This window comes from Pelophylax lessonae, assembly GCF_965119305.1.
Source record: "Pelophylax lessonae genome assembly, chromosome: 2".
NCBI lineage: Eukaryota > Metazoa > Chordata > Amphibia > Anura > Ranidae > Pelophylax > Pelophylax lessonae.
Genome location: NC_138769.1, coordinates 488,545,991 through 488,562,481, shown reverse-complemented (window position 1 = coordinate 488,562,481; position 16,491 = coordinate 488,545,991). Strand labels below are relative to the sequence as shown.

General features: G+C 47.1%; 1 protein-coding gene across 7 annotated transcripts in view; it reads right to left on the bottom strand.

The window, feature by feature from the left end:
• The window catches only part of DOCK9 (dedicator of cytokinesis 9), a 490,995-nt gene that overhangs the window by 37,278 nt on the left and 437,226 nt on the right, over window positions 1-16,491 (bottom strand). For all 7 annotated transcript variants that reach the window (XM_082245713.1, XM_082245711.1, XM_082245714.1 and 4 more), the window contains exons 44-45: window positions 16,216-16,273; window positions 812-918 (exon numbers count right to left, since the gene is read on the bottom strand). In XM_082245713.1, coding sequence (XP_082101839.1) covers window positions 812-918; window positions 16,216-16,273 — 165 coding nt within the window. The remainder of the gene's footprint in view (window positions 1-811; window positions 919-16,215; window positions 16,274-16,491) is intronic.

The window sequence follows — 16,491 nt, the reverse complement described above, 5'->3', positions numbered from 1 at the left end:
TTTGCAAATCATTGCATTTTTATGTAGATTTTACACAGCGTCCCAACTTTTATGGAATTGGGGTTGTAAAAATAGTCTATTGTTAAGAGACATGTTAACAAGAATCATGTTCCAAGTATGAATTATATATGTACATTTTTTAACACAATGATTTCACATACATTGGGGGAGGGTTGCAAAACAAGACTTTGCTATAATTCCTAACGATATTGGACTGAATCCAATGTTTTAATTTATCAGTGAATTTGTCATGATTCTTTAATGCCAGCACTTATCCAGCAAAATACTTAATTGCACTATGACATATGAAATTTGTTAAAGATTGACTACTTAATGTGTCTCTGATTAAAGGTTATGTGCAAACCATGCAAAAACTATTCTTTACTGTACAAGATACTGATAAAATACCTACATTGTGCAAGATTTTATCACTAGGAAGCCAATTAAAAAAAAAAACTATGTTCCTTTGGAAAGAATGAAGAAACAAAACCATGTGTTTTAAAAATATCTTCTTACAAAATGTGTTAGTGTGAGTCAGTAATATAAAGTTTACAAAATGGTCAAAGAAAATCTTGCCACTGTGGGAACTACAGAGTCTCAATTTTGTTTTGCAGCCATGTTACAACTCATGCTAAGATAGTATTACTAACACAAACTTATTTTTTAGGAGTGAATAGTTACTGAAAAGATTTTCTTGAATATTTGATCTTAACATACTATTTGAAATTACGCATGTGGGACTGAAACCGTATGTGTATGACAAAATTGGCAGAAAATGTTGTGGTTTTTCATGGAAGTCATCCAACAATACCTCATTAAAATGAACATCCTGCATCCCAACATCTTCCATCATGGAGGCCTCTTCATCAATATTAGGAGTGATCACTCTGAAGGTTGAGCACCCCTGCCTAAACATTCCTGCAATGACATAACATAAAAAGGCAAAACACATCAATGAGTTTGAAATATTGACATGATTAATAAAATATTGTACATATTTTCTCAATCCATTAGATATATTTTTTATTACAAATACTAATTAGTAAAGCACTTTTTATGTGAAGGTTTACTGTGCAATTGATTTTTAATAGTTACAGGGCAAAAATACAATCATTGCTAAATCTTGCCCGTTTCTAGGGGTCAAACAAAGTACAGATTCCAACCTAGTCAACGTCTTAAAAGGCAAAAATTCTGCTGACCAGACAAATCACCGGCTATCTAGCAGTATAGAAACATAGCCACAACATGTCCACACACACACCAACGTAAATGGTTTGATAACTAAGAATATTAATTTATTGGATTCCACAGTTTAAATTCTTTATTTAAATCCACAAGGCACACACATCATAATGCCATAAAATGAGACAGCAAATTGATAATAAGCAACAAATTACAACATATCAGAACCAGTCAGGACTGCAACAAAACAGTCAGAATCATTTGAAGGCTTTTCAATGACAAGAAAGGAAAGACAAACATTTCCAAATTGCTATACCAGCACTACTTAAGTTGTCAAAGTGATAGGTGGAAAAGACCATATCTTTATGTACATTCTTGGTTATTTTCAATGTAGTTTTAGGGAATGAAAATATAGTAACGGGGGGGAAAAAAACAAACAAACACGATAATGCTATAGGAAAGGAACAAACCAGTAACGAGAAGGAGGGTTGAAAAAGAGGGAGGAGAAAGTAGGATTGAACCAAGACAACCAAGAAATAAAGAAGGGGACTGGGAAGGGAAAACAAAAACTGAGGGAAATGGTTCAGTGGACTACTGTGCTCCCCCTTCCACCACCATAAGGAGGGATGGTGAATAAAGCCCCTGGACCAGAAACCGGAGATTCTATTTACAATGTTAGAGGGCACCGACTGCATGTGGCTTTGTGCTGGAAGCATTGATCAGTGGGGCCACAGTGTATTCAGTACAGAACGTAACCAGGTCCAATCCAACCTGGTCTTAGGCACTACAGTATGGTCTTTAACCACTTGCCGACCGCCGCACGACTATCTACGTCGGCGGTCAGCCCCTCACAGGCAAACTAACGTAGGGCTACGTTGCTTGCTTGTGAGGGTCTAGGGAGCGAGTGCGCACCCCCGGAGGCGCGCTCCCACTCCCGCGTGGTCACAGACCCCCCCGCGCGTGTGACCAGCGGACCCGATGTCCGCCGGCCACTCGGCGATCGGCGGTGGAGAGGGAGAATGTCAGGCAGCTTGTGTAAACAAGCTGCCTGTCATTCTCCTCGCTGCAAAGACACTGATCACATGGATCTACTATGTAGATCCGTTGATCAGTGTCCTTACAGCTGAAGCCACAGCCAATCACAGTAGAAAGCATGCCCCTAGGGACACACACAGCCCCTCCCTCCCAAATAAAGTTAACCCCTTCACTACCAGTGTATTTTTACAGTAACAGTGCATATATATAGCACTGATTACTGTAGAAAGGTCATTGGTAACCCCAAAAGTGTCAAAAATGTCAGTCAAGGGTCCGATCTGTCCGCCGCAATGTCGCAGTACCGCAAAAAAAAAAATCGCAGATCGCCGCCATTACGCGTTAAAAAAAAAAACCAACAAAAATGACAAAAATCTTTCCCTTTGTTAGTAAACGCGATAACTTTTGCGCAAACCAATCAAAATTTTTGCGATTTTTTTTTACCAAACATAGGTAGCATAAAACAAATTGGCCGAAAATGTTAAAAAATTTTGATTTTTACATTTTTTTGGGGGGGAATTTCATATAAAAAAATGTGAAAAATATTGTTATTTTTGCAAAATTGACGCTCTTTTTTTGTTTATAGCGCGTGATCAAAAAATCGCACAGGTGATCAAATACCACCAAAAGAAAGCTCTGTTTGTGGGAAAAAAAGGACGCCAAATTCGTTTAGGTACAGCGTCGCACGACCGCGCAATTGTCCGTTAAAGTCACGCAGTGCCGAATCGCAAAACACCCCCTGGTCGGAATGGGGGTAAAATCTTCCGGGGCTTAAGTGGTTAATATGCATTATATTGTATACTTCTGTGGACCACTGTATAGACCAAGAGGAAGACATTTGTTACTATGTGCCTGGCAGGCTTCAGCTGGGTTTAAGATACTGTTTTAGGATACAGATTTTCTGCGTTCAAGATACAGAATTTTGTATCTGGATTTAGGGATGAGTTTAAGATGTAACAAGCTGGCCGCTGGGTTTCAGCTATAGTCCCAAGGGTACCCTTTGACCAAAACTGTTTAATCTTAGGGCAGTCTCAGAATTTTTGCATAATAGTACCTCTGGACTCTCCGTATTGCCTCATGCATGCTTAACCCACAGAAAAAATGCAGGCAATAACTAAGGGTGTTCTATAACACTTCATCATTACCTTCTAATTTATTGATATTTATTACAGATAGAAGTGTGGTGTGAGAGGTGAAATGGATATGCTCTACTTATTGCAGAAAGAAAGTAGTGCCAAAGTCCCTTAGCCATTTCTAAAGGAATGAGTTCTGAGGAAACTCATAATTTGTCAGAAAAGGTTGGACTTCGAGAAGGTACCTGTCAAAGGATTCAATTGGGAACAGACTGTTCTGTAAGCCTGCATTCACAGAGGGTAATTTTTAGTGATTTTGATGTATTTTAAAAAAGTTTTTTGCAAGTGTATCAAGCTTCAGGCATTTGTTTCCAGAGTTAGGCAGAATTAGCACAGGGGACATGACTTATTAATGCACTGTGTCACCTTGTGCTACTGGCTTCCTTAAAATGTTCATCAATTGATACCTCTGCTCTTCCTCTTCTGGTGTGGTGGAGGTTATTAGAACTAAAGGAGCTGTCATTTGCACTCATCAAACAGAGCCCAGCTATGCCTGCCCAGCTTCTCCATTCATAGAAGCCAGTACTACAGCTTCTATGACTAAAACAGGATCTATGAATGGAGGATGGGTGGATGGTTGACTATTCTTAGATCATGTTTCATTTATAGAAAGTGTAGTACTGGGTATGAAATTTGGGTCTAAGACTTGAGCGTGATTCACAGGTAACTGTGAACTGGGACCAATTGAAGGGAAACCGTGGTTTCAGGCTACTGACTAGGTTCTGCTGATAAGGTGACTTTCAAAGTTTCTGATTTTTCGGAGGTTAATTTTGTGATTCGAGAGACAAAGTCTGCAGTAAAGCCCCGTACACACGTACCGAATGTCAGCCGAACGATCGGCCGTCTTTTGTCCGATGCTGTCCTGTCGGCTGAAAAGTGCTAAAGACTGCACACAAATTTTGTCGGCCAACAACAGCCGACTGCAGAAGTGATGTCATGTGATGGTTAACTTTCCGTGTGTTTTTTCTTTTCTGAGCATGCCCAGTCTTGCTAATCTGCTGTTTGTCGGCCGAATTCTGTACTGACTGGCGAACAATCGGCCGTTCTGGTGACGGCCAACAAATATTTTAAAGACTGCACGACAGATTCTGTTCGGCCGAAAATGCGCTGTCGGCTGTCAGAAGCATCATACTAACAAGCCGACAATCGGCCGATCGTTCGGCGGCCGAATATTTATGGCCGACAATCGCTACGTGTGTACGGGCCTTTATTCTAAAAGGGTGGGGTGGGGTCAGGTAAAACAACTGGTCATCAGCAGAGGCCACAACTTTATGCGTTAAAGAACTACACAAAATGGATATCTGGGTTCAAAAATCTAAAGAAAAGGTCCAAGAGTGAGGATAAAAAAAAAAAAAAGAGAAAAAGAGGAGCAGCCTTGAAGGGCGCCATTGTTGATTTTGAACTATTCTAAAGGGACACTGCTGACCTACTATTGTCACCAGATTAGACTATAGCATCCAGATCCACATCGACAAGAGGGGAGGACAATACATTGAAGCGTAAGCTCCATGAATTGCCAATCCACTTGATTAAGGACCTTCCCCGTGACTGTAGTTAAAAGGAGCAGAGGGTCAAATGTTCTAAGGAATTATCCCTGGTCTCTCCCATAGGTGTGAATCCTATTTGGTCTAGATAGATACATTTTAGGTGGAGCTATTTGAGCCGGTTTGACAACATTTTGGTAAAAAAAAAAAAAAAAGGAGCGAAATGAATCAAGTTGGGAGACTTGTAATGAGCGTGTGTAAAATGTTCCTCGTAAGAGCATGACAGCAAATTTAGGTGATAGCATGATCTCTTAGTGTATCCGACTAGCTGATTTTTCAGTAAGTTATAGAACTACTGATAAAAGTAAAATAGCCACTATTCTACTGACATCCTGGGACAGGCTCTGAGAGGATGGTAATTTCAGAGGAGCAGCAGTGCCTGCTGCACTTGTGCATGAGGACTTAGTTGCAATCGGCAGCGGCAACCTTCGGGCTCATTCACACAATGTTGGGGGTTGGTAAAACCCTGTGGTTAATTTGCAGCTTTATCACCCCAATCCCTACCCCCATTTAGCTGCTGAGGCAGCAGCCAAAGGTGTACACATGCCGCAGCAGACATTAGAGCCCTGTTGCTTTTGGTGGGTGCCAACGTCTGCCAATCATGACCCATTGAAGTACATGGGACCACTCTGCAAGTGCCCTGCAACTGCATACTTCTGCAGGGTCCAAGGGGTTAAAGCAGATGGTGAGAAAAAAATCAACACAGCGCTGTTTGCTTTAACCCTGTGTTTGCTGCACGGAACAAGGTTGCAGGGCATTTGAATGGGTCATGCTTGGCAGGTGCTACACCCACAAACCCTGATAAGGTGTAGAACGCCTGCTGTGGCTGCGACATGTAAAAGACCCCTGGCCACGGCAGCTAAAGGGGGTGTGGTTGAGGCACGGTTGGTAAAAACACATCAACGATATGGTTTTATTAACCCCCCAAACAAAAAACTGTTCTAAGCCCTAAATAAGGCAGCTATCACACTGATGTGCTGCGGTTTACCTAAACTGTGGGTGCAGCGCATGCATCTTTGACCTTTTTGGTTTAGCTGCACTCTTTCATAGACTTCTATTATATCATGAAGGTGTGGTGCACTTTTTGAAAGTGCAGGATATAACTGAAGTCTGGCTAAGTGCAGAAAACTTGCAGAAAAAGCTGCAGGTACAGTGCACTGCACCCACGATGTGGGTAAACCACAGCACATTAGTGTGAAAGCAGCCCTATACTCTTATGCCCAGTGTATTGCTTCACACTGACCTGAAGATCTCCGCTTTCCTGCTGCTGGCACCTCTCTGGAGACTGCTAGCCAGAATAAGAGATGGAGTACAGTTGGTATTACTCTGCATGGTACAGCAGCCAACACTACAGAGGAGGCAGCTCTTGCTCCCTACTACAGCTCCAACTTTACAAGTAGTCAATTTGCATTGCACTCTGATGCTCTGAAATGCCCTGACGTAAAAGCATTCACCTGCCCCTGGAAAGCAATGCTTTAGCTTTTTATAAGCTGATCGATTTAAGTTCTTCCTGCAGACATATTAGCTCTCGTTCACCTGAGGCCTCATTTATTTCTGGTCTCCAATCTGTATCTGAGATTAGGGATGAGAGTTTTTGGTCTCTCTCTCTCTCTATTTTTATTTCATGGCAAAGTTTAATGCGAATTCTCCTAAAATAACTTTTGTTGGCTTCCCAAACTATTAGTGGATTGCAAACAAGTCTTTTGTCTGAAAATAGACATTACAGCAGAGTTCCACCCTGAAAATTTTTTTTTTTTTAGATAAAAATACCCCCGGGACAGTCAGGGCTAGTGCATTTAAGCAACGATAGCCTCTGAACTGTCCCGTTTCACTTACCTTTTAGAAGAAATACCTTGAAAATGTCTTGTCCAGCGTTGCCATCTCAGGTGTGGGCAGCTGAAGCCAGAGCGTCATCTTCCGTGATGTCGGAGTCCCAGAATGCCCTGTACCGGCCCTGCTCGTCACTTCCGGTGCAGGCGCGTCATCCCTGCACAGCTTCTGGGCATGCCCAGAAGCTGTTTAGCAGGGAATGACGCGCCTGCACCGGAAGTGACGAGCAGGGCCGGTGCAGGCGCATTGATTCCTGGGATCGATGACGCTCATCTCCCAGGAGTCAATGCAAGGAGGAAGTGATGTCGGCGGCTGTGTCCACAGAGAGAGGAATAGGAAGGAAGGGAAGTATATTTTCTTTTAAAACAAGGTAAGTGAATCAAAAAAAAATTTTTTTAATTATCCAATTGTTTTTCAGGTAATTTAGCAAAAGTTCCGAAGAAATTGAATCCTCCGCATGAGGCCCCAATAAAACACTGAAAATGTCCTGATCAATTCGACCACGATGAAGAAGATTCTATTCTGTTTGTTGACGTATTTTTGGACATTTGTCTGTTTTTTCAGCATGCTGCTCTTTATAAAAATAGTGTTCTGGACTTGTCTTTTCGGAAGGAAACCTCTTGCATCTCCTGTTGAATATCTTCTGCCAGCCATTGTTTTGCCGTACCCAATACATCATCAGAAGAGAAAGCATGGTTCTTGTATAGAGGATTCAAAAGACATGCAAGCACAACATTTTTAATCTCTTCATGCTTCTCAAAACATACATCAATCAAAGCTCTTTGGCTTGACAGACCATCATTTGAAAGTTGGAGGGTGTTGTGTGCCATGATGACACAGAGGTCTGACGTATCAGCAAGCTTCATTCCTTTAGGCATGTTTGCTCTCGAAGTTGCGCAAGCATCACTCGATCTTTTTTCATTCCCCATTCTTGAAGCATGCCTAGAAACATTTCTCTACTGTACTCCGTGTTGGATCCTTGCATCACTTTTGTATTCAACACTAATTACCTTTTTGTCAATCCGCTGTCAATTAAGTGCTATGTAAGAATGAGTAGTGACTCGGACTCTGTTTGTGACCAGCAGTCCGTCCTGAATGAGAGTGAGTTGCCAGCATTCTCCAGTTGCAGCACAGCCTTTACTTTGTCAACGACCTTTTAGTGTAGCTTTGCCAGCATTGCGGTTCAATAATACTTCTCACTCTTCAGTGTGTAGCTTGGCTCAAGTATGGGCATCAACCGCTGAAATCCTGAGGCAGACACCATTGTAAATGGCTGGTTAACAGTGACAATTACAGTGGGTACGGAAAGTATTCAGACCCCCTTAAATTTTTCACTCTTTGTTATATTGCAGCCATTTGCTAAAATCATTTAAGTTCATTCTTCTTCCTCATGAATGTACACATAGCACCCCATACTGACAGAAAAACACAGAATTGTTGACATTGTTGCAGATTTATTAAAAAAGAAAAACTGAAATATCACATGGTCCTAAGTATTCAGACCCTTTGCTCAGTATTTAGTAGAAGCCCCCTTTTGATCTAATACAGCCAGGAGTCTTTTTGGGAAAGATGCAACAAGTCTTTCACACCTGGATTTGGGGATCCTCTGCCATTCCTCCTTGCAGATCCTCTCCAGTTCTGTCAGGTTGGATGGTAAACGTTGGCGGACAGCCATTTTTAGGTCTCTCCAGAGATGCTCAATTGGGTTTAAGTCAGGGCTCTGGCTGGGCCATTCAAGAACAGTCACGGAGTTGTTGTGAAGCCACTCCTTCGTTATTTTAGCTGTGTGCTTAGGGTCATTGTCTTGTTGGAAGGTAAACCTTCGGCCCAGTCTGAGGTCCAGAGCACTCTGGAGAAGGTTTTTGTCCAGGATATCCCTGTACTTGGCCGCATTCATCTTTCCCTCGATTGCAACCAGTCGTCCTGTCCCTGCAGCTGAAAAACACCCCCACAGCATGATGCTGCCACCACCATGCATAGTTACATAGTTACTGTTGGGACTGTATTGGACAGGTGATGAGCAGTGCCTGGTTTTCTCCACACATACCGCTTAGAATTAAGGCCAAAAAGTTCTATTTTGGTCTCATCAGACCAGAGAATCTTATTTCTCACCATCTTGGAGTCCTTCAGGTGTTTTTTAGCAAACTCCATGCGGGCTTTCATGTGTCCTACACTGAGGAGAGGCTTCCGTCGGGCCACTCTGCCATAAAGCACCGACTGGTGGAGGGCTGCAGTGATGGTTGACTTTCTACAACTTTCTCCCATCTCCTGACTGCATCTCTGGAGCTCAGCCACAGTGATCTTTGGGTTCTTCTTTACCTCTCTCACCAAGGCTCATCTCCCCCGATAGCTCAGTTTGGCCGGACGGCCAGCTCTAGGAAGGGTTCTGGTCGTCCCAAACGTCTTCCATTTGAGGATTATGGAGGCCACTGTGCTCTTAGGAACCTCAAGTGCAGCAGAAATCTTTTTGGAACCTTGGCCAGATCTGTGCCTTGCCACAATTCTGTCTCTGAGCTCTTCAGGCAGTTCCTTTGACCTCATGATTCTCATTTGCTCTGACATGCATTGTGATCTGGAAGGTCTTATATAGACAGGTGTGTGGCTTTCCTAATTAAGTCCAATCAGTATAATCAAACAGAGCTGTACTCAAATGAAGGTGTAGAACCATCTCAAGGATGATCAGAAGAAATGGAAAGCACCTGAGTTAAATATATGAGTGTCACAGCAAAGGGTCTGAATACTTAGGACCATGTGATATTTCAGTTTTTCTTTTTTAATAAATCTGCAACAATGTCAACAATTCTGTGTTTTTCTGTCAGTATGGGGTGCTATGTGTACATTCATGAGGAAGAAGAATGAACTTAAATGATTTTAGCAAATGGCTGCAATATAACAAAGAGTGAAAAATTTAAGGGGGTCTGAATACTTTCTGTACCCACTGTATCTCTGCGATTACTATGTCCAGCAGTTGGGATCTTCCATCTGAATCTAGACAGTGACATCTGTTTTTTTTTTTACAAACATATCTGTTATTGTTGCCTGGGATAGTGGAGGAGGTATTGAATCAAAATCACATTGATATTCATTTTGCTTTTTCTGTGCTGCATGATACAATTCAATATGATGAACTCTTAGATGGGCCCAAAGATTTGACGTATTTATGTTTTTTGCAGTTACTGATCCCATGCTTATGTTGTTTGTACATGTGTTGCACACTTCTGCTTTTTCTGGAGATGGTTGAGATGAGAAATAGTCCCAGACCACACTTTTACTCTCTCTCCTCATCCATCTCCATTTCAGCTTGAAAGACACAAAAAAGATTAAAGAAATGGCTTGCTAAAGCTGAAGTTGCTGCTGCTGGCACCCTGTTGTGGGTTGGTGGCTGATGCCTGGCAGTGTGGCTGGCTTGGTGTCAACCTGCTGTGGGTGGCTTGCTTCCCGGAACACTGTGGTGGCTGGCTTGGTATCACCCTGTTATGGGTGGATGGCTTGCAGGAACACTGTGGTGGCTGGCTGGCTTGGTGTCACCCTGTTATGGGTGGTTGGCTGGCTTGGTGACTGGTGTCACCTTGTTATTGGTGGCTGGCTTTCAGGAACAGTCTGTGCTCTGTGGTGGCTGGTTGGCTGGCTTGGTGTCACCCTGTTATGGGTGACTGGCTGGCTTGGTGACTGGTTTTACCTTGTTATTGGTGGCTGGCTTTCAGAAAGTCTGTGATGGGTGGTTGGATGGCTTGGTGTCACCCTGTTATGGGTGGCTGGCTTGCAGGAACACTGTGGTGGCTGGCTGGCTTGGTGTCAACCATGTTATGGGTGGCTGGCTTGCAGGAACACTGTGGTGGCTGGCTTGGTGTCACCCTGTTAATGGTGGCTGGCTTGCAGGAACACTGTGGTGGCTGGCTTGCAGGAACACTGTGGTGGCTGGCTGGATTGGTGTCACCCTGCTATGGGTGGCTGGCTGGCTTGGTGTCACCCTGTTATGGGTGGCTGGCTTGGTGTCACCCTTTTATGGGTGGCTGACTTGCAGGAACACTGTGGCGGCTGGCTGGATTGGTGTCACCCTGTTATGGGTGGATGGCTTGCAGGAACACTGTGGTGGCTGGCTGGCTTGCTTGCAGGAACACTGTGGTGGGTGGGTGGCTTGCTTGCAGGAACACTGTGGTGGGTGGGTGGCTTGCTTGCAGGAACACTGCGGTGGGTGGGTGGCTGGCTTGCAGGAACACTGCGGTGGGTGGGTGGCTGGCTTGCAGGAACACTGCGGTGGGTGGGTGGCTGGCTTGCAGGAACACTGCGGTGGGTGGGTGGCTGGCTTGCAGGAACACTGCGGTGGGTGGGTGGCTGGCTTGCAGGAACACTGCGGTGGGTGGGTGGCTGGCTTGCAGGAACACTGCGGTGGGTGGGTGGCTGGCTTGCAGGAACACTGCGGTGGGTGGGTGGCTGGCTTGCAGGAACACTGCGGTGGGTGGCTGGCTTGCAGGAACACTGCGGTGGGTGGCTGGCTTGCAGGAACACTGCGGTGGGTGGCTGGCTTGCAGGAACACTGCGGTGGGTGGCTGGCTTGCAGGAACACTGCGGTGGGTGTCTGGCTTGCAGGAACACTGCGGTGGGTGTCTGGCTTGCAGGAACACTGCGGTGGGTGGCTGGCTTTCAGGAACAATCTGTGGTTTCTGGCTGGCTTGGTGTCATCCTGTTATGGGTGGATGGCTTGCAGGAACACTGTGGTGGCTGGCTGGCTTGGTGTCACCCTGTTATGGGTGGCTGGCTTGCAGGAACACTGTGGTGGGTGGCTTGCTTGCAGGAACCTTGGGGTGGGTGGCTGGCTTGCAGGAACACTGTGGTGGCTGGCTTGGTGTCACCCTGTTATGGGTGGATGGCTTGCAGGAACACTGTGGTGGCTGGCTGGCTTGGTGTCACCCTGTTATGGGTGGCTGGCTGGCTTGGTGACTGGTGTCACCTTGTTATTGGTTGCTGGCTTTCAGGAACAGTCTGTGCTCTGTGGTGGCTGGTTGGCTGGCTTGGGGTCACCCTGTTATATGGGTGACTGGCTGGCTTGGTTTTACCTTGTTATTGGTGGCTGGCTTTCAGAAACAGTCTGTGATGGGTGGTTGGATGGCTTGGTGTCACCCTGTTATGGGTGGTTGGATGGCTTGGTGTCACCCTGTTATGGGTGGGTGGCTGGCTTGCAGGAACACTGCGGTGGGTGGCTGGCTTGCAGGAACACTGCGGTGGGTGGCTGGCTTGCAGGAACACTGCGGTGGGTGGCTGGCTTGCAGGAACACTGCGGTGGGTGGCTGGCTTGCAGGAACACTGCGGTGGGTGGCTGGCTTGCAGGAACACTGCGGTGGGTGGCTGGCTTGCAGGAACACTGCGGTGGGTGGCTGGCTTGCAGGAACACTGCGGTGGGTGGCTGGCTTGGTGTCACCTGTTATGGGTGGCTGGCTTTCAGGAACAATCTGTGGTTGCTGGCTGGCTTGGTGTCATCCTGTTATGGGTGGATGGCTTGCAGGAACACTGTGGTGGCTGGCTGGCTTGGTGTCACCCTGTTATGGGTGGATGGCTTGCAGGAACACTGTGGTGGCTGGCTGGCTTGGTGTCACCCTGTTATGGGTGGCTGGCTGGCTTGGTGACTGGTGTCACCTTGTTATTGGTGGCTGGCTTTCAGGAACAGTCTGTGCTTTGTTGTGGCTGGTTGGCTGGCTTGGTGTCACCCTGTTATGGGTGACTGGCTGGCTTGGTTTTACCTTGTTATTGGTGGCTGGCTTTCAGAAACAGTCTGTGATGGGTGGTTGGATGGCTTGGTGTCACCCTGTTATGGGTGGCTGGCTTGCAGGAACACTGTGGTGGCTGGCTGGCTTGGTGTCAACCATGTTATGGGTGGCTGGCTTGCAGGAACACTGTGGTGGCTGGCTTGGTGTCACCCTGTTATGGGTGGCTGGCTTGCAGGAACACTGTGGTGGCTGGCTTGCAGGAACACTGTGGTGGCTGGTTTGGTGTCACCCTGCTATGGGTGGCTTGCTGGCTTGGTGTCACCCTGTTATGGGTAGCTGGCTTTCAGGAACAATCTGTGCTTGCTGGCTGGTTTGGTGTCATCCTGTTATGGGTGGCTGGCTTGCAGGAACACTGTGGTGGCTGGCTGGCTTGGTGTCACCCTGTTATGGGTGATTGGCTTGCAGGAATACTGTGGTGGGTGGCTTGCTTGCAGGAACCTTGGGGTGGGTGGCTGACTTGCAGGAACACTGTGGTGGCTGGCTGGCTTGGTGTCATCCTGTTATGGGTGGATGGCTTGCAGGAACACTGTGGTGGCTGGCTGGCTTGGTGTCACCCTGTTATGGGTGGATGGCTTGCAGGAACACTGTGGTGGCTGGCTGGCTGGCTTGGTGTCACCCTGTTATGGGTGGCTGGCTGGCTTGGTGACTGGTGTCACCTTGTTATTGGTGGCTGGCTTTCAGGAACAGTCTGTGCTCTGTGGTGGCTGGCTTGGTGTCACCCTGTTATGGGTGACTGGCTGGCTTGGTTTTACCTTGTTATTGGTGGCTGGCTTTCAGAAACAGTCTGTGATGGGTGGTTGGATGGCTTGGTGTCACCCTGTTATGGGTGGCTGTCTTGCAGGAACACTGTGGTGGCTGGCTGGCTTGGTGTCAACCATGTTATGGGTGGCTGGCTTGCAGGAACACTGTGGTGGCTGGCTTGGTGTCACCCTGTTATGGGTGGCTGGCTTGCAGGAACACTGTGGTGGCTGGCTTGCAGGAACACTGTGGTGGCTGGTTTGGTGTCACCCTGCTATGGGTGGCTTGCTGGCTTGGTGTCACCCTGTTATGGGTAGCTGGCTTTCAGGAACAATCTGTGCTTGCTGGCTGGTTTGGTGTCATCCTGTTATGGGTGGCTGGCTTGCAGGAACACTGTGGTGGCTGGCTGGCTTGGTGTCACCCTGTTATGGGTGGCTGGCTTGCAGGAACACTGTGGTGGGTGGCTTGCTTGCAGGAACCTTGGGGTGGGTGGTTGACTTGCAGGAACACTGTGGTGGCTGGCTGGCTTGGTGTCACCCTGTTATGGGTGGATGGCTTGCAGGAACACTGTGGTGGCTGGCTGGCTTGGTGTCACCCTGTTATGGGTGGATGGCTTGCAGGAACACTGTGGTGGCTGGCTGGCTGGCTTGGTGTCACCCTGTTATGGGTGGCTGGCTGGCTTGGTGACTGGTGTCACCTTGTTATTGGTGGCTGGCTTTCAGGAACAGTCTGTGCTCTGTGGTGGCTGGCTTGGTGTCACCCTGTTATGGGTGACTGGCTGGCTTGGTTTTACCTTGTTATTGGTGGCTGGCTTTCAGGAACAGTCTGTGATGGGTGGTTGGATGGCTTGGTGTCACCCTGTTATGGGTGGCTGGCTTGCAGGAACACTGTGTTGGCTGGCTGGCTTGGTGTCAACCCTGTTATGGGTGGCTGGCTTGCAGGAACACTGTGGTGGCTGGCTGGATTGGCGTCACCCTGCTTTGGGTGGCTGGCTTGCAGGAACACTGTGGTGGCTGGCTTGGTGTCACCCTGTTATGGGTAGCTGGCTTTCAGGAACAATCTGTGGTGGCTGGCTGGCTTGGTGTCACCCTGTTATGGGTGGATGGCTTGCAGGAACACTGTGGTGGGTGGCTGGCTTGGTGTCACCCTGTTATGGGTGGCTGACTTGCAGGAACACTGTGGTCGCTGGCTGAATTGGTGTCACCCTGTTATGGGTGGCTGGCTCGCAGGAACACTGTGGTGGCTGGCTGGATTGGTATCACCCTGTTATGGGTGGCTGGCTTTCAGGAACAATCTGTGATGGGTGGCTGGCTTTCAGGAACAATCTGTGATGGGTGGCTGGCTTTCAGGAACAATCTGTGATAGGTGGCTGGCTTGGTGTCACCCTGTTATGGGTGGATGGCTTGCAGGAACACTGTGGTGGGTGGCTGGCTTGCAGGAACACTGTGGTGGGTGGCTGGCTTGCAGGAACACTGTGGTGGGTGGCTGGCTTGCAGGAACACTGTGGTGGGTGGCTGGCTTGCAGGAACACTGTGGTGGGTGGCTGGCTTGCAGGAACACTGTGGTGGGTGGCTGGCTTGCAGGAACACTGTGGTGGGTGGCTGGCTTGCAGGAACACTGTGGTGGGTGGCTGGCTTGCAGGAACACTGTGGTGGGTGGCTGGCTTGCAGGAACACTGTGGTGGGTGGCTGGCTTGCAGGAACACTGTGGTGGGTGGCTGGCTTGCAGGAACACTGTGGTGGGTGGCTGGCTTGCAGGAACACTGTGGTGGGTGGCTGGCTTGAGGTCATCCTGTTGTGTGGGTGGCTGGCTTGGTGTCACTCACCCTGTTGTGGGAAGCTGGCTTGCTGGAACACTGGTCACGTGGCGGGTGGCTGGCTTGATGGTGTCATCTGGGTGGCTGTTTGCTTGCTCACTGTAACCCTGTTGTGGGCTGGGTGGCTGGATGCTGGCCAGTTCTGTTGCTGTAGGTCGGAGTGCTGGCGGCTGGCACCGTGACTGGACCGGACTGCAGCTGGCTGCAACACGAGGCTGTGTGAGGCGGGCTTAAGTGCAGCGAGCGGTGAAATGGCGTCACGTATGGGCCGCGCAGGCGTGGGAGGCGGTGTTAGAAGGCAGAACATGTGTGCGCAACATACGGAATGACGTCACGAAAATATCGGCAATACCGGTAAATCCAAAGGCGATACAGATATATCGGGGAAAGTGCATATCGGCTCCCGATATATCGGTGTTGCCAATAATCGGTCGATCTCTAGTTATTACCTATAAATAATAATATTCAGTTATATTTTGTACACTTAGGAAGGCAGCCAATCTGCTGAGCTGGCCAGAAATGGTTCTTGAGGGAGTCGATTCTACATTTTCACAGCTCTTAGTGTGAAGAAGCCTTGCCATTTTTGGAGGTTAAAGAGCTTTTCCTTCAGACATAAAGAATACGCCCTTGTCCTCTGTAATGGCTTGAAAGTAAATAACTACACCACCAAGTTCACTATATGGACTACATGTATTTATGCATTGTAATTAGGGATGGGCCAAACACCCCCCTGTTTGGTTCGCAGCAGAATTCCTGAAAAGGGTAAATGTTCTACCCGAATGGCGAACCCCAATAAAGCCTTTGGGAGCCGAACATGAAAAAAGTGCCCATTTTGAGGGTTTATATGCAAGTACTTGGCCATTAAAAATTGTATGGGGGGCTGGATACTGCCCTAGGGGACCTGTATCAATTAAAAAGGGCAAGTCCAGGAGGACAAAAACCTCCCCATCTGCCTTCATCGACTGTACCCTGGCTCAATATCATAGTATTTTTAAACTGACAAAGGGAACAGTTCTGGTACAGAATACGTTGTGCAGTCTTCTTTAAATTATAATAGCTACCTTTATTGTTGTTATTTAATTGAAGAAAAAGTTTAGAAAAGCTTATCTAAATCCTCAGAGTAATAAATGCATTATGATATGATTTGACAGCACCCATTATCTATATATGCTCACCTTTCCTCGTAAGGTATTCTGCTACCAGAGCTGCCACGTGTACATAACACATTGCTGCCTACACAGCAGAGGAAGAAACACAAGATACTCTGATTACATACAGCGCACAATTAATCTGCAAGCGTTTGTTATAAACACATTTTTGATTAGAGTCCTAACACATGATTAACGTTTTCCTATTTATAAAGGAAGGCTGGCCATACAGGTTCAATTTTCTTGACAATTTTCCTTTAGATTTACCTTAAACTATGTAGTGCAAAGACCTGTCCAATTTGA